The sequence below is a fragment of the Jaculus jaculus genome, chromosome 14 (genome assembly GCF_020740685.1).
Source record: "Jaculus jaculus isolate mJacJac1 chromosome 14, mJacJac1.mat.Y.cur, whole genome shotgun sequence".
Lineage (NCBI taxonomy): Eukaryota > Metazoa > Chordata > Mammalia > Rodentia > Dipodidae > Jaculus > Jaculus jaculus.
This window is the reverse complement of record NC_059115.1, coordinates 14,394,061-14,412,817: the sequence shown is the minus strand read 5'-3', so window position 1 is coordinate 14,412,817 and position 18,757 is coordinate 14,394,061. Positions and strand designations below refer to the sequence as shown.

The window sequence follows — 18,757 nt, the reverse complement described above, 5'->3', positions numbered from 1 at the left end:
ATGCGCCACCATGCCTGGCTGTTTCATTTATTTATTTTTTTACGAAGATTTTTCTCTTCATGCTTTCTTTTAAAAGTTGTATGGTTTTTAAAATTAAATGTATTTATTTATTAGAGAAGGAGAGAGAGAATGGGCACACCAGGGGGCCTGTAGCCACTGCAAACAAACTCTGGATGCATACATCACCATGTGTATCTGGCTTATGTGGGTTCTGGGGAATCAAACCTGGGTCCTTAAGCTTTGCAAACATACCCCTTAACTGCTAAGCCATGAATCAGCTCCTGGTGTTTGTGTTTGTTATTTTGTTTTGTGTCAGGGTCTCACTCTGGCCCAGGGTGACCTGGAACTCACACTGTAGTCCAGGCTGGCTTCGCCCCCCGAATGCTAGGGTCACAAAGGTGAGTCACCACACCCAGCTCTGGAACTCTTGTGTCGGGCGTAGGAAGTCTGTGTGACGAGATCTTTTTCTTACTGAGTGATGCTCAGTATGCTGCACTTTGCTGGGTCTGCAGGTACATGCCTGTAACTAGTGTGTAGGAGGCAGAAACAGGCGGAGCAACATCAGGAGTTCTTGGGCCTTGTCTATGTCCACACACTGAGTTCTGGTCCAGCCAAGACTATACTCTGGGTTAAGCACTTGCCTGTGAAGCCTAAGGACCCCGGACGGAGGCTAGTGGCTGGAAGCCCTGGCGTGCCCATTCTCTCTCTCTCTCTCTCTCTCACTCTCAAATAAATAAGAATGAACAAAAAAATTTTAAAAAAGAATGACATACTTTAAAAAAATAAAATAAAAATATTAAAATTAAAATCAATAATGTTGGTGCACCCATTTAATCACACCAGTTGGGAGGCAGATGTAGGGTCACTGTGAGTTCGAGGCCACCCTGAGACTGTATAGTGAATTTTAGGTCAGTCTGGGCTAGGCAAGACCCTACCTTGAAAAATAATAAATAAATGCTGGGCATGGTGGTGCATGCCTTTAATCCCAGCCCTCGAGAGGATTGCCATGAGTTCGAGGCCAGTCTGACACTACATAGTGAATTCCAGGTCCCTACCTGAGAATTAATGAATGAATAAATAAATAAATGATAAGCCTGGTGTGGTGGTACATGCCCTTTGACCCCAGCCACTGAGACTATAGAATGAGTTTCAGGTCAGCCTGGCTAGAGTGAGACCCTACCTCGAAAAACGGAAAACAACCAAAAGTCAGGTGGCACACACCTTTAATCCTAGCACTCAGGAGGCAGAGGTAAGGGGATCACTGGCAGGAGTTCGAGGCCACCCTGAGACTATATAGTGAATTCCAGGTCAGCCTGATCTAGAGTGAGACCCTACCTCAAATTAATTAATTAATTGGCCCTGGAGAAATGGCTGAGTGGTTGTGTGCTTCCTATACAAATAAGAGGAGGTCCTGAGGGAGCCTGAGACTGCCCACTTCAAGTCCTCAGATCCCACCTAAACAGCTGCGCATGGCTACACAAATCTGTAACCCCAGTCTTGTAGGTGAGCAGAGACCGGAAATCAACTGGAGTAATTGAAACATATGGCAAGCTCTGGGATCTGTAAGAGATTTCCGGCTCTAGCTGGGCATGGTGGCGCATGCCTTTAATCCCAGCACTCGAGTCAGAGGTGAAGGTTCCCTGTGAGTTTGAGGCCACCCTGAGACTACATAGTGAATTGCAGGTCAGCCTGGACTAGAGTGAGACCCTGCCTCGAAAAACCTAAAACACACACACACACACACACACACACACACACACAAAGATTAAATAAAGAGTAAGAGCGAGCCCTCTGGGATATGTAAGAGACTCTGCTCAAGTAAGAAAGGGTTAAGCCAGATGGGGTGGTGCACAATGATTACCAGGAGTTTGAGGCCAGTCCTGGGCTACATAGTTTCAGGTGAACCCTTGCCTTGGAGGGAAAAAAAAAAAAAAAAAAAACACAGAACAGAAACAGCCGGGCGTAGTGGTGCAAACATTTAATCCCAACACTCTGGAGGCAGAGGTAGGAAGATCACCGAGTTTAAGGTCACCCTGAGACAACATAGTGAGTTCCAGGTCAGCCTTCATTAGAGGGAGACCCTACCTCGAAACAACAATAACAACAACAAAAAAGGGGGTGCTAAAGAGCTATAGAATGGGAACCCGACATTCTGCTCCATGCTACTGCAGGCACACGCGTGTGATGACGGCAGGGACACATACGTGTGCATATCACACACATACACATACCCAAGTCAAAAAAACGTTATTTTCGACACCTGCATATTAACCTGACTGGTGTTAAGCCCTGGTATTGGAGACTCAGGCCTCTAGGGGGCGATATTCAAAACATTTAACAATCAGTATGACCCAGTTACTGACCACACTAAATAGAAACTGCAAAGTCTTACAGGCCCTCCAGACATTCGCCCCTAAATAGTGAAGAGTGTGGTCCAAGAGTGGAGAGTGGGGAACCAAAGGATCAGCTTGGGTGGCAGCAATATTTTTTATTACTCAGTATGAAGATAGTTTAATAAATGGTCTGGATATCCATGACCTCACAGTGCCTGACACTACCTACACAAGACCATCATAAGAGGAGGAAAAGATCCTGACATCAAAATAAAAGAGAAACTGATTGAGATGGGAAGGGGATATGATGGAGAATGGAGTTTCAAAGGGGAAAGTGGGGGGGATTACCATGGGATATTTTTTAAAATCATGAAAGATGTTAATAAAATTTGAAAAAAAAAAAGAGTTTAATATTTCTTTTTGAGGAGGATAGAAATGAGACAGGGAATCACAGTGTAGCTCAGACTGGCCTGAAACTCAGAGCAATCTTTCTGCCTCAGCCTCTAGAGTGCTGAAATTACATGCATGAGCCACCACATCTGGCTGCCTGTTTTCAGTATGCATGTGTGTGTGCTCTGTGTGAGTACAGGCCTGCTTGTATTATGAGTTGTATACAGCAATCAGGGGACCCAACCTCTAATGTCAACCCTTGCCTTTTTTTTTATATTGACAACTTCCATGATTGGAAACAATATCCCATTGTAATTCCCCCACTCTCCCTTTTGAAACTCCGTTCTCCATCATATCCCCTCCCCATCTCAATCAGTCTCTCTTTCATTTTGATGTCATGATCTTTTCCTCCTATTATGATGGTCTTGTGTAGGTAGTGTCAGGCACTGTGAGGTCATGGATATCCAGGCCACTTTGTGTCTGGAGGAGCATGTTGTAAGGAGTCCTACCCTTCCTTTGGCTCTTACATTCTTTCTGCCACCTCTTCTGGAATGGGCCCTGAGCCTTGGAAGGTGTGATAGAGATGTTTCAGTACTGAGCAGTCCTCTGTTACTTCTTCTCAGCACCATGATGCCTTTGAATCATTCCAAGGTCACTGCCATTGGAAAAGAGAAAGTTCTCTACCAAAAGTGAGAGTAGCATTAATATATAGGTATGAACATGAAGAGAAGTGCTTACTGGGCAGTTTGGTGAGCATAGCATATACATTTAACCAGACAGCAGCAGACATTATACCCCTAGGGCTCACGACTACCCCTGTTGTAGGTTTTCAGTAATTAATTATTATTATTATTATTATTGGAATTCACTGTGTAGCTTAAGGCTGGCCTCAAACTCACAGTGATCCTTCTACCTCAGCCTCTGGAGTTCTGGGATTAAAATATATACCACTACGCCTGGCTGCCTTTCATCTTGTTTGAGGCAGGAAGGGTTCTCCTGTTCACTAGTCGGCCCACCAGCTTCCACAGATATTCCTGCTTCTTTTCTTTTTTTATTTTTTTCTTGAGGTAGAGTTTCACTGTAGCCCAGGCTGACCTAGAACTCTTAGGGTGGCCTTGAACTCACATCAGTTCTCCTACTTTTGCCTCCTGAGTGCTGGGATTAAAGGCATATGCCACCACGCCCAGCTTTGATTTTCCTGTTTCTGACTTGCATCTCGCTGAGGGCAAACTGGGATTACAAAAGCTCATGTGTCTCGCTTTCCATGGGGGCTGGGATCTGAACTCAGGTCCCTGTGTTTATGCAGCAAGCATTTTACTCACTGAGCCTTCTCCCCAGCCCCTCGCTGTGTTTTGAAATTCTAAGAACCAGCACAATATAACCCTACTTACCTCATTGTTTCATTTGGTGTCTATTCAAATATTTGTGGATAAAAGAATACAATATCCAGGGCTGGAGGGATGGCTTAGTGGTTAAGGCGCTTGCCAATAAAGCCAAAGGACCCAGGTTCGATTACCTAGGACCCACGTAAGTCATTGCACAAGGTGGAACAGGCTTCTGGATTTCATTTGCAAAAGCTGAAGGCTCTGGCATGTCCATTCTCTCTCTCTGAAATCAAATTAAAAAATTTTTTTTTTCTAAGTAGAGTCTCACTCTATCTCAGGCTGACCTGAAATTCCCTATGTAGTCTCAGGGTGGCCTCAAACTCACAGTGATCCTCCCACCTCTGCCTCCCAAGTGCTGGGATTAAGGCCACCATACCCAGTTCAATGTTTAAAAATTTTAAACAAAGAATACAACATCTGAAGTTGGGTATGGTGGTTTATGCCTATAATCCCAGCAAATCAGGAGGCTGAGGCAGGAGGATCGCTGTGAGTTTGAGACCTTACTGAGCAGCCAGAATGACTTCCGGGTTAGCCTAGGCTACAGAAGGGAGAACCTGCCTCAAAAACAAACAAAAATAGCGCTGGAAAGATGGCATAGTGGTTAAGGCTTTTGCTTGCAAAGCCTAAGGACCCAGGTTAAATTCTTCAGGATCCATGTAAGCCAGAAGCACTTGGTGGCACAGCATGCATCAGGAGTTCATTTGCAGTGGCTGGAGGCCCTGGCGCACCCATTCTTTCTCTCTCTCTTTCTGTCTACCTTTTTATCTTTCACTCTCGCAAATAAATAAATTTTTAAAATGTTTAAAAAATAGCTGGGCATTGTGGCTCATGCCTTTAATCCTAGCACTCAGGAAGCAGAGACAGGATTGCTGTGTGCCTGAGGCTAGTCTGGGACTACAGAATGAGTTTCAAGCCAACCTAGACTAGAGTGAGACCCTACCTTGAAAACAAACCAAAAATAGTTTAACATAATTATAATAAAAGATATGAGCCATCCTTAAGAAATAACAAATGCAACAATAATCATAATGATGATGATTATGATATAATATCTGGGATTGCCTACATACAAAATAGCTCCAGGGTTGGGGAGGATCTAGAGGCATAGGTGAGGTAAGATTTACCAAATTAATAGTTTGTGGAAGGGCAAGAGAGATGGTTCAGCAGTTAAAAGATGCTTTTTTGCAAAGCCTGCTGTACTGAGTTTGATTCCCCAGTACCCACCAAAATCCAGATGCACAAAATGGCACGTGCATCTGGAGTTTGTTTGCAGTGGCTGGTGGCCCTGGTGTGCCCATTCTCACTCTCTTCCTCTCTCTGTATGCCTCTTTCTCTCTGTCTCTCTTCTCTCAAAAAATAAATAAAAATATTTTTAAGGGCTGTAGAGATGGCTCAACAGTTAAAAGTACTTGCTTACAAAGCCTGAAACCCCAGGATTAGTTCCCCAGTACCCATATAAAATCAGATGTGCAAAACAGCACATACTTTGTTTGCAGTGGCAAGAGGTCCTAGAGAACTAGCTTGCTCTCTCACTCTCTGCCTTTTAGATTGCAAATCAATAATAAATAATTTTTTGTTCTTTTGTTTTTTCAGGGTAGGGTCTCACTCTAGCTCAGGCTGACCTGGAACTCACTCTGTAGTCCCAGGCTGGCCTTGAATTCATGATGGTACTCCTACCTCTGCCTCCTGAGTGCTGGGATTAAAAGTGTATGCCACCACCCCTGCCTAATAAAAATATATTTTTAAAATATTACTTATTTATTTGCAAAGAGAGAGAGAATGGGCACACCAGATCCACTTGGTGCTGCAATTGAACTCCAGATGCATGGGCCACTGGGTGCCTCTGGTTATGTGTGTACTGGGGAATCGAACTGGGGCTTTCAGGATTTGTAAGCAAGCACCTTAACCACTGGGAAATCTTTCTGACCCATAATAAAAATTCCAGGTCATGGCTGGAGAGTTGGCTTGGCAGTTTAGGTGCTTGCCTGCAAAGCTAAAGGACCCATGTTCGATTCCTCAGGACCCATGTAAGCCAGGTACACAAGGTGGCACATGTGTCTAGAGTTAGTTTGCAATGGCTGAAGATCCTGGGGCACCCATTCTCTCCATCTCTCTCTCTCTGTCTGCATTTTTTTTTTCTCTCTCTCTCTCAAATAAATAAAATAAAGTGGAAAAAAATTTCCAGCTGAGTGTGGTGGCACACGCCTTTAATCCCATCACTCGGGAAGCAGACGTAGGAGGATCATCGAGAGTTCGAGACCAGGTCACCCTGAGACTACATAGTTAATTTCAGGGTAGCCTGGACCAGAGTGAGATTCTAACCTCGGAAAAAAAAAATCCAGGTCAGCCAGGCATGGTGGCACACACCTTTAATCCCAGCACTCAGAGGATGGTGAGTTCGAGGCCAGGCTGAGACTACATAGTGAATTCCAGGGTCAGCCGGGCTACAGCGAGACCTTACCTCAGAAAACCAAAACCAAAACAACAGCAACCACAAAAGCAAGAAAGGAAGAAGGGCCGGGTGTGGTGGTGCACTCCTTTAATCCCAGCACTCAGGAGGCAGGGTAGGACGATCGCCATGAGTTCGAGGCCACCCTGAAAATACAGAGTGAATTCCAGGTCGGCCTGGGCTAGAGTGAGCCCCTACCTTGAAAAACCAAAAAAAAAAAAAAAAAAAAAAAAAGAAGGAAGGGGAAAAAGGAAGGAAAAGAGAAAAGACGTTAGACGCATTAAAGAATTCCACACTGAGAGCTAATGCATGGGGCTGGACTTCCCTGAGGGCTGCAGAAGTTGAACTCCACCTGCTTATCTCAGCCACAGAGACCTGAAACCTGAGAACCTGTTATTGGATGAGAAAAACAACATCCGCATTGCAGACTTCGGCATGGCATCCCTGCAGGTGGGGGACAGCCTCCTGGAGACCAGCTGTGGGTGAGTGGAGGGCCTGAGCCTCCAAGCCTGAGGAAGGGTCAGAAGCTGGCTAGAGGCTCACATCTCTCTGTCTCTCTCTCCCCCAGGTCCCCCCATTATGCGTGTCCAGAGGTGATCAAAGTAAGTGAGAGACAGGGAGAAGATGACAGGAGAGGATGTAAAGGGTAGAGACGCAGTTTCAATGTGCCCTTCTTTCTAGGGTGAAAAGTACGACGGCCGGCGGGCGGACATGTGGAGCTGTGGAGTCATCCTGTTCGCCTTGCTTGTGGTAAGGTAGCCCGCACTGCTCCTACCCTGCATCTAGAGCAGCCTTGTCCACGAATCACAGAACCTGAAATTCATCCTCACTTCAAGGGTCATGTCTCAAAAGTTTAGTCATGTCTCAAAAGTTTAGGATTTTTTGTTTTGTTTTGTTTTTGAGGTAAGTCCTCACTCTAGCTGAGGCTAACCTGGAATTCACTTAGTACTCTTTTTTTTTATTTTTATTTTTATTTTTTAATATTTTGTGTATTTTTATTTATTTATTTGAGAGTGACAGAGAGAGAAAGAAGCAGTTAGCGAGAGAGAGAGAATGGGCGCGCCAGGGCCTGCAGCCTCTGCAAACGAACTCCAGATGCGTGTGCCCCCTTGTGCATCTGGCTAACGTGGGTCCTGGGGAACTGAGCCTCGAACCGGGGTCCTTAGGCTTCACAGGCAAGCGCTGAACCGCTAAGCATCTCTCCAGCCCTTTTTTTTTTTTTTTTTTTTTTTGAGGTAGGGTTTCACTCTAGTCCAGGCTGACCTGGAATTCACTATGCAGTCTCAGGGTGGTTTCGAACTCACAGTAATCCCCCTACCTCTGCCTCCCAAATGCTGGGATTAAAGGTGTGCACCACCACGCCTGGTTATTTTTTATTTTTATCGACTTATTTGACACATAAAGAAGCAGATAGAGAGAAAGAGAGTAGGCATGCCAGGGTTTCCAGCCACTGCTGACAAACTCTAGATGCATGTGCCACCTTGTGCATCTGGCTTATGTGGGTCCTGGGAAATTGAGCCTGGGTCCTTTGGCTTTGCCGGCAAGTGGCTTAACTGCTAAGCCATCTCTCCAGTCCTCTAGGTAGCGTCTTGCTATTCTCAGGCTGGTCTGGAATTCACAGTGACCCTCCTACCTCTGCCTCTCCAGTTCTGGGATTGTTTTGTTAATATTTATTTATATTTTTTATCTTTTTTATTATTATTTGAGAGAATGGGTGCGCTAGGGCCTCCTAGCCACTGCAAATGAATTCCAGACACAGCCACCTTGTGCACCTGGCATGAGTGGGTTTTGGGGAATCGAACCTGGGTCTTTAGTGTTCACAGGCAAGTGCCTTCACTGCTAAGCCATCTCTTCAGACCTAAATATTTATTTATTTATTTTGAGTTTTCAAGATAGGCTCTTACTCTAGCCCAGGCTGACATAAATTAACTATGTAGTTTCAGGGTGGCCTCAAACTCACAGCGATCCTCCTACCTCTGCCTCCCAAGTGCTGGGATTAAAGGCGTGCGCCACCATGCCTGACTTATTTATTTATTTTTAAGCAGAGTGACAGAGAGAGAGAGAGAGAAAATGAGAATGGGCTTGCCAGGGCCTCTAGCCACTGCGAATAAACTCCAGATGCATGTGCTACTTTGTGCACCTGGCTTTACATAAGTACTGGGAATCGAACTCAGGTCATTAGATTTTACAGGTAAGCGTCTTAACCAGTGAACCTCTCTCTAGCCCCGCTTGAGGTTTTTGTGTATACACACATGTGTATACTGTTTATGCGCACATGAATGCCTGTGAGTTAAGGTGCGTGTGTCACAGCACATGTGTGGAGGTCAGAGAGCAACTTTCAGGCATTGGTCCTTCCCTCCCACCTCCCTTGAGGCAGGGTCTCGCATTGTTTACAGATGCTTTCATCAAACTAGCTTCCTTCCTGCTCACTTCCCCAAACTTCCAGCAGGTTCTCCCCTCTGTGCTTCCTTTCTCATCCTTAGGCATGACTGGAATTACAAATGCCTGCCAATGTCTGGCTTTTTGGGTGTTGGGGTTCCAAACTTGGATACTCATGCTTGTGTGAGTGTTTTAGCCACTGAGGCATTTTTCCAGCCCTTTAGGATTTAAAATACACACACACACACACACACACACACACACACACACACACGTACACACACATAAATTATATATAGTTTGTTTTCAAGGAGAGAGAGAAAGAGAATTGTCACACCAGGGCCTCTGGCCACTATAAACAAACTCTACATGATGAGCCACTTTGTGTATCTGGCTTTATGTGGGCACTGGGGAATGGAACCCAGGTCTTTAGGCTTTGCAGGCAAGTACCCTAACTGCTGAGCCATTTCTCCAGCCTCAGGATATTTTTAAAATACATATTTTATTTATTTGAGGCAGGGGGAATGAAAAATGGGCATGCCAGGACCTCCAGCCACTGCAGACAAACTCCAGACACATGTGCTACCTCATGTGTCTGGTTTACATAGATACTGGGAAATGGAACCTGGCTTCGTAGGCTTCGCAGGCAAGTGCCTTAACCATTAAGCCAATTACTCCATCCTCCTTTAGGATGTTTTTGAGACAAGGTTTCAGGTAGCCCAGGCTGGTCCTGACCTCACCATGTGGCTGAGGATGGCCTTGTTCCTCCTGTCTCTACCTCCCAAGTACAGGTATTACAGACATGCAACATCATGTCTGGCTTCGTGAAGTGCTAGGGATCAGATTCAGGGCTTTGTGCATGCTAGGCAACCCATTGAACCACATCGCCATCCATCTCCTGAATATTTTTTTTTTTTTTAATTTTATTTACTTATTTGAGAGCGACAGACACAGAGAGAAAGACAGATAGAGGGAGAGAGAGATAGAATGGGCACACCAGGGCTTCCAGCCTCTGCAAACGAACTCCAGACGCATGTACCCCCTTGTGCATCTGGCTAACGTGGGACCTGGGGAACCGAGCCTCGAACTGGGGTCCTTAGGTTTCACAGGCAAGCGCTTAACCGCTAAGCCATCTCTCCAGCCCTCCTGAATATTTTTTAAATAATATTCTTTTAAAAAAATATTTTTAATTTATTTATTTATTACAGAGAGAGAAAGAGTCAGATAGAAAGAGAGATTGGGCACGCCAGAGCCCCCAGCCACTGCAAATGAACTCCAAATGCATGTACCCCCTTGTGCATCTGGCTAACTTGGGTCCTGGGAAATCAAACTGCGGTTCCTATTCTTCGCAGGCAAATGCCTTAACCACTAAGCCATTTCCTCAGCCCATCTCCTGAATATTTAATTGGTGATGGGATATTTGTATTAGCTGATGGAAAGAGGTGGTGCACACCTTGAGTCCCAGCACTGGGAAGGCTGAAATAGTGATGCAGGATTTTGGGGTTCAGGATGGGGTCTCCCAGAAATTATGAACTCCAAGTTTTTGGTTCTGTCTTACCTTTAACAAAGAATTGAGGGCTGGAGAGATGCTTAGCAGTTAAGGCGTTTGTTTGCCTGCACAGCCAAATAACCCAGGTTCAATTCCCCAGGACCCATGTAAGCCAGATGCACAAGGTGGTGCATGCATCTGGAGTTCATTCATTTGCAGTGGATGGAGGCCCTGGTGCTCTCCTTCTCTGTCTCTGTGTGCCACTTTCTCTCTCTCAAATAAATAAAATAATATAAGAAAAAAAATAATTGATAAAGACAGACTCAAAAAGGTTAAATTATTATTAAGTTTATTTAGGGAGAAATCACAAATTGTGTCATTTAGGAAACATGCTCTCAAATGGAAACACTGCATGGTTTATAAGGTTCATTTAAGAGAAATTGAAGGGCTAGAGAGATGGCTCAGCAGTTAAGGTGCTTGCTGGGAAAGTGTAATGACCCAGCTTCAATTCCCCAGTATCCACATAAAGCCAAAATGTACGAAGTGGTGCAAGCATCTGCAGTGTTTTTACAGTGGCTAGAGGCCCTGATGTGCCCATTTTCACTCACTCACTCACTATCTCCCCTCTCTGTCTCTCTCTGTATACACATAAATAAATATTTCTTTCAAAAAGTTGGGTGTGCCGGGTGTGATGGCGCATACCTTTAATCCCAGCACTAGGGAGGCAGAGGTAGGAGGATCACCATGAGTTTGAGGCCACCCTGAGACTCTATAGTGAATTCCAAGTCAGCCTGGGCTAGAGTGAGACCCTACCTCGAAAAAACAAAAACAAAAACAAACAAAGTTGGGTGTGGGGCTGGAGAGATGTCTTAGCGGTTAAGGCGCATGCCTGTGAAATCTAAGGACCCAGGTTCGATTCTCCAGGTCCCATGTAAGCCAGATACACATGGTGGCACATGCATTTGGAGTTCGTCTGTAGTAGCTAGAGGCCCTGGTGTGCCCATTCTCTCTCTCCCCCTCTCTCTAGTAAATAAATAAAAATAAAAATCTTAAAAATGGGCTGAAGAGATGGCTTAACGGTTATACGCTTGCCTGTGAAGCCTAAGGACCACAGTTCGAGGCTTGATTCCCCAGGATCCACGTTAGCCAGATGCATAAGGGGACACACACATCTGGAGTTTGTTTGCAGTGGCTGGTGTGCCCATTCTCTCTCTCTCTCTATCTGCTTTTCTCTCTCTGTCTGTCTCTCTCAAATAAATAAATAAATAAATTTTTTTAAAAAATCTTAAAAAATAAAAGCTGGGTGTGTTGACACATGCCTTTAATCCCAGCACTCAGGAGGCAGAGGTAGGAGGATCGCTATGAGTTCGAGGTCAGCCTGGATTAGAGTGAGACCCTACCTTGAAAAAAGAGAGAGAAATTGAGTATTTGGGGGGGGGGGAGAAACTGGAATAGAGAAACAAGCACGTGGAGTTAAGAGAAACTGAGGCTTTTAAGGAGAGATTGAGTAAAGCTTCTGGCACGTGGAAAGTAGGATCTAGGAGCTAGTGTAGGCAACTTGGGAGAACTCGCATGGCGCCTGCCACGTGTATTTAGAGAAGAGTGCAAACAGTGAGGCTCTAGGAAGAGAATGAGAAAGCAGATATCAGAGCACAGACCAAGAGATTCAGAGGAGAAATGAGGAATGAAGAGAGCTACACTCTTGGTTACCCAGGATTTAAAGAAATTACACAGGCAGCAAACCTAGAGTTAGTGAGAGCTTCCACGCAGTAGATCTGGGGTGTAAGGAAGTTACACACATGCTGTATTAGAGACTAGAGAAGAATCATGCATGCAATGAAAGTGAGAAGTTACCCCAAACTGCAAAGCACAGGCAAGAGCTGGGCGTGGTGGTGCACGCCTTTAATCCAAGCACTTGGGAGGCAGAGGCAAGAGGATTGCTGTGAGTTTGCGGCCAGCCTGAGATTACATTGTGAATTCCAGGTTAGCCTGGGCCAGAGCCAGGTCCTACCTTGAAAACCCAAAAAGAAAGCAAAAAAACAGGAAGCAGAAAAGTTCCGCCAGACCAAGAAACTGTTTTATGTTTTATGCTCGCCTCTCCCCACTTCCGGCCAGGCTGGGTGAGGGGGAAGCTCGACTTATGTCTCTGTGGCTGGACTAAAGAGAGGAGGAGGAGAAAAGCAGAGCTAAACGAGCAGAGCGGTGAGAGGTGGAGTTAGCGACAGGAAGAAGATAGGAACCTTTATAGGCAAGGGGAAGACCAGATTGGTTGGTAGGTGTGTAGGACAGAGTCCCTGGGCCAGCCATCAGGGCCATCTGTCTAGGTCGTGTGCTAGACTGTGGGCAGCAGGCGGCTTTGTAGATCAGTCTTGATCAGACATGAGTTCCATTCTTGTAACCAGAGTGAGGTGGCATCTCCTGGCTCTCTCCAGTCCTCAATCTCTAACTAGAACTGCATAAGAAAGCTAGCTTTCTCCTATCCTCCTTCAATAGTAGGACCGCTGTGAGTTCAAGGCCAGCCTAGGGCTACAGCGTGAGTTCCAGGTCAGCCTGGGCTAGAGTCAGCTCCCACCTTGGAAAAAGAATGAAAGAGAAAGAGAGAGAGAAAAAACAGAAAAAGACCTTGGGAGTACCCACTCTGTGCCAGCACCAAACCTTGAATCAGAGGATTTCGAGACTGTCAGACTTCAATGGACCCTGAGCCTTGGAAGATGTGATAGAGATATGTCAGTGCTTAGCACTCTTTTGTCACTTCTCAGCATGAAGGTGCCTTCTGAGTCATCCTAAGGTCACCACCATCTGGAAAGAGAAGGTTCTCAAGCCAAAAGTGAGAGTGGCATTAATACATGAGTGTGAACATTAAGAGAAGTACTTACCGGGCAGTTTGGTGAGCATACTATATCCATTTTGCCAGGCAGTAGCAGATGTTATACCCCTAGGGCTCATGACTAGGTTTTCAGTATCAGGGATGTAGTTATTCCCTCCTGTGGAGCAGGCCTCCAATCCAATTAGAGATTGGTTGGTTTCCCCCATAACAGACATGCCATTATTGCACCCAGTGGTTTATTTGGCCTGGCTGATCAAATTTAGGGCTTGTGGCATCCACTGTTGAGTATCTCCACTGTTGTTTTCTGCCCCCCCCCCACTTGATCTGCATGTAATGTAGATTTTCCTACCTTTCTGATCTACATGGAGGAGGTTTTCAGCTCAGCTCCAGCAGGATTGCTCAGTGACCTTGCATCTCAAGTATGTGGAGTCCTCAGCAATAGGGTCTTACCATTTCTGGTGGAAAACCAAGCGCTTTAGCAATGGCCTGTAATGTTTTGGGGGTATCAGGGATCTCCCTGGCCAGCAACTCCCTGGAAGGTATCCCATTCCTGGCACTGAAAATTTTCTACTAACAATATATGGCTTCTGGGTTTTCCATTGTCCAAAAAAAGTAGGTTTCCATATGACTTATTCATATATTTATACCCTCTTAGATTTTGATTAGCCCTCTCCCCACCTTTCCTTTACTCAATCTATTCCCTTGACCTCACTTAGGCCTTTCCACCCCATTAATCTGTTTTTCTACTTACACATATATAAAACCATCCTACTAAGTCCCCCCTCCCTCCCTTTCTATTCCTTTTATATCCTCTTCTAGCTTGCTGGCCTCTGTTACTGAGTTTTATTCCAACTCACAGAGAAATCCAGTTATTTGTAGCTAAGATCCACATATGAAAGAGAACATGTGATGTTTGGCTTTCTGGACCTGCGTTAACTCACTAAGTATAATCCTTTCTAGATCCATCCATTTTTCTGCAAATTTCATTTTTCTTCACCATTGAGTAGAACTCCATTGTGTAAATGTGCCACTCATTAGTTGAGGGACATTTAGGCTGGTTCCATTTCCTACCTATTGTGAATAGAGTGGCAATAAACATGGTTGAGCACGTACTTCTAAGGAAATGAGATGAGTCCTTAGGACATATGCCTAGGAGTGCTATAGCTGGGTCATATGGCAAATCTACTTTTAGCTGTCTCAAGAACCTCCACACCACATTGTGATATGATGGAGAATGGAATTTCAAAGGGGAAAGTGTGGGGGTGGGGAGGGAGGAAATAACCATGGGATATTTTATTATAATCATGGAAAACGTTAATAAAAATTTAAAAACTAAAAAAAAGAACCTCCACACTGATACCCACCAACAGTGTAGAAGGATTCCTCTTTTTTTTTTTTTTAACATATTTTATTATTTATTTATTGGGAGGAAAGAGATAGAGAAAGAGGCAGATAGAATGGGTGTGCCAGGGCTTCCAGCCACCGCAAATGAACTCTAGATGCATGTTCCACTTTGTGCATCTGGCTTATGTGGATCCTGGAAAATCGAACCTGGCTCCTTAGGCTTGGCGCCTTAACCAGTTAGCCACCTTTCTAGCCTGGGTTCTTCTTTTTCTGCATCTTTGCCAGCATTTATTGTCATTTGTTTTCATGATGGTAGCCATTCTGACAGGAGTGAAGTGGAATCTCAACATAGTTTCAATCTGCATTTCCCTGATGGCTAGTGATGTAGAACATTTTTTTTTAGATGTTTATATGCCATCCGTATTTCTTATTTTGAGTACTCTCTATCTACTCCCATAACCCATTTTTTTATTTAACTTATTTTTAATTGATAATTTCCATAATTGTAGACAATATCATGGTAATTCCTTCCCTCCCCCCACTTGCCCCTTTGAAACTCCATTCTCCATCATAATCCCTACCCCTCTCAATCAGTCTCTTTTATTTTGATGTCAGGATCTTTTCTTCCTATTATGATGGTTGTCTGTAGGTAATGTCGGGCACTGTGAGGTCATGGCTATCTAGGCAATTTTGTGTCTGGAGGAGCACATTGTAAGGAGTCCTACCCTTCCTTTGGCTCTTAACATTCTTTCCGCCACCTCTTCCACAATGGACCCTGAGCCTTGGAAGGTGTGATAGAGATATTTTAGTGCTGAGCACTCCTGTCACTTCTCAACACCATGGTGCTTTCTGAGTTAACCCAAGGTCAACACCATCTGAAAAGAAAAGCTTCTCTAACCAAAAGTAGGAGTAGTAGCCGGGCGTGGTGGCGCACACCTTTAATCCCAGCACTCCGAAGACAAAGGTAGGAGGATCTCCATGAGTTCGAGGCTACCTTGAAACTGCATAGTGAATTCCAGGTCAGCCTGGGCTAGAGTGAGACCCTACCTAGAAAAAAAAAAATAGTAGAAGTAGCATTAATATATGGGCATGAACATTAAGAGAAGTGCTTACTGGGCAGTTTGGTGAGCATAGTATATACATTTAGCCAGACACCAGCAGATGTTACACTTCTAGGGCTCATGACTACCCCTGTTGTAGGTTTTCAGTATCAGAGATGTACTCCCTCCCATGGAGCTACCTCTAGTCCAATTAGTGGGCAGTTGGTTTCCCCTATAACAGACATGCCACTATTGCACCTGTTGGCTCATTTGGCCTAGTTGGCCAAATTTAAGGCTTGCAGGTCCACTGTTGGTATCTTCACTGGTGATTTCTCCCTCCCTCCCTCCCCCCCTTCCCCCCCCTCTCTCTCGTTGAATTGCATGCTGCATAGCTTTTCTCAGCTGTCAACTGGTCTACAGGGAAGTTTTCAGCTCAGCTCCAGCAAGATTTCTCAGTGATCTTACAGCCCAAGTATGTGGAGTCTTCAGCGATAGGGTATTACCATCTATTCCTGGTGGGAAACCAAGGGTCTTGGCAATGGCCTGTAATGTTTAGGGGTCATCAGGAACCTCCCTGGCCAATAGCTCACTGGAAGGCATCCCATCCCTGGCCCTGAAAATTTTCTAGTAACAATTTATGGCTTCTGAATGTTCCATTGTCCAGAAAAGTAGGCTTCATATGTCTTTTTTTTTTTTTTTTTTTTCTGGAGGTAGGGTCTCACTCTAGCTCAGGCTGAACTGCAATTCACTACGTAGTCTCAGAGTGGCCTCGAACTCATGGCGATCCTCTACCCCTACCTCCTGAGTGCTGGGATTAAAGGCGTGAGCCACCACACCCAGCATTATTATTTAGATTTTGAGTCCTTTGTATATCCTGGATATTAATATCTGCCAGATGTATAGCTAGCAACGTTTTTCTCCCATTCTTTAGGTTTCCTTTCTCTATTCACAGTGTCTTTTGCTGTATAAAAGCTTTGTAATTTCATGAGGTCCCAGCAGTTGATCCGTGGTTTAATTTCCTGAGCAATTGGGATTATATTCAGAAAATCTTTGCCTATACTAACATATTGAAGGGTTTCCCCTACTTTTTCCTCTAGCAATTTCAGAGTTTCAGGTCTGATATTAAAGTCTCTGATCTATTTGGACTTAATTCTTGTGCATGGAGAGAGAAAAGGATCTGTTTTCATCCTTCTATAGATACATAACCAACCAGTTTTCCCAGCACTGTTTGCTGAAGAGGCTGTTTTTTCTCCAAAGTATTTTTTTAATTTTAATTAACTTATTTTTTTATTCACAGCTTCCATGATAGTAAACAATATCCCATAGTAATGCCCCCCCCACTCACTTTCCCTTAAAAAAAAATTGTTCATTTATTTATTTGAGAATGACAGATACAGAGAGAGAGAGAGAGAGAGAGAGAGAGAGAGAGAGAGAGAGAGAGAGAGAAAGAATGGGTATGGGTATGCCAGGGCCTTCAGCCACTGTATGCGAACTCCAGATGCATGCACCCCCTTGTACATCTGGCTAACATAGGTCCTGGGAGAATCGAGCCTCGAACTGGGGTCCTTAGGCTTCACAGGCAAGCGCTTAACTGCTAAACCATCTCTCCCGCCTCACTTTCCCTTTTGAAACTCCATTCTGCACCATATCCCCTCTCCCTCTCAATCAGTCTCTCTTTTATTTTGATGTCGTGATCTTTTACCTCCTATTATGATGGCCTTGTGCAGGTAGTGTCAGGCACTGTAAAGTCATGGATATCCAGGCCATTTTGTGTCTAGAGGAGCACGTTGTAAGGAGTCCTACCCTTCTTTTGGCTCTTTCATTCTTTCCGCCACCTTTTCCGCAATGGACCCTGAGCCTGGAAGGTGTGATAGAGATATTGCAGTGCTGAGCACTCCTCTGTCACTTCTTCCCAGAACCATGATGCCTTCTGAGTCATCCCAAGGTCACTGCCATCTGAAAAGAGAAGGTTCTCTACCAAAAATGAGAGTAGTTTTAATATATGGATATGAACATTAAAAAAGTGCTTACTGGGCAGTTTGATAAGCATAGAATACACATTTAGCCAGTCAGCAGCAGATGTTTTACCCCCTAGGGCTCATGACTACCCCTGTTGTAGGTTTTCAGTATCAGGGATGTATTCCCCTCCCATGGAGCGGGCCTCCAGTCCAATTAGAGGGCAGTTGATTTCCACCATGACAGACGTGCCACTATTGCACCTGTTGGCTCATTTGGCCTGGATGGCCAAATTTAAGGCTTGGAGTGTCCACTGTTGAGTATCTTCACTGGTTATTACCCTCTCTCCCTCCAATGAGTATTTTTGGCATTTTTTTGTTGAAGATCAGGTGGCTGTAGCTACCTGGACTTACATCTAGGTCCTCTATTCTGTTCTGTTGATGGACATGTCTGTTTTTGTGGCAGTTCCATGCTGTTTTTGTTACTATGGCTCTGTAATACAGATTAAAATCAGGTATGGTGATACCACCAGCGTTACTTTTGTTGCTCAAAATTGTTTTAGATATTGGAGGGTTTTTGTGCTTCCAAATGAATGTTTAGATTGTTTTTTTTTCTATTTGCATAAAAAATGCCATTGGAATTTTGATGGGAATTGCATTAAATGTGTAGATTGACATTTTCACAATTTTGATTCTTCCAATCCAAGAACAAGGGATGTCTTTCCATTTCCTAATGTCTTCTACAATTTCTCACTTGAGTGTTTTAAAGTTTTCATTGTAGAGATCTTTCACTTCCTTGGTTAGGTTTATTCCGAGGTACTTTTATTTATTTATTTATTTTGAATTTTATTTTACTTATTTGTTTGTAAGCAGAGAGATAAAGGAGATAGAGAATGGGAGCACGAGGGCCTCCAACCACTGCAAATGAACTCCAGATGCATGTGCCCCCTTGTACATCTGACTTACGTGAGTACTGGGGAACTGAACCTGGGTCCTTTGGCTTTGCAGGCAAGCACCTTAACCGCTAAGCCATCTCTCCAGCCCTACTTTTTTTTATGCAATTGTGGATGGGAGTGATTCTCTGATTTCATCCTGTGTGTTGGTTGTTAGCATATAGAAAGGCTACTGATTTCTGGGTGTTTATTTTGCATCCTGCTATATGGCTA

At 44.5% G+C, this 18,757-nt stretch overlaps 1 protein-coding gene across 1 annotated transcript in view; it reads left to right on the top strand.

The window, feature by feature from the left end:
* The window catches only part of Brsk1 (BR serine/threonine kinase 1), a 61,626-nt gene that overhangs the window by 7,299 nt on the left and 35,570 nt on the right, over positions 1–18,757 (top strand). The window contains exons 5-7 of the mRNA XM_045134365.1: positions 6,923–7,039; positions 7,126–7,159; positions 7,239–7,307. Coding sequence (XP_044990300.1) covers positions 6,923–7,039; positions 7,126–7,159; positions 7,239–7,307 — 220 coding nt within the window. The remainder of the gene's footprint in view (positions 1–6,922; positions 7,040–7,125; positions 7,160–7,238; positions 7,308–18,757) is intronic.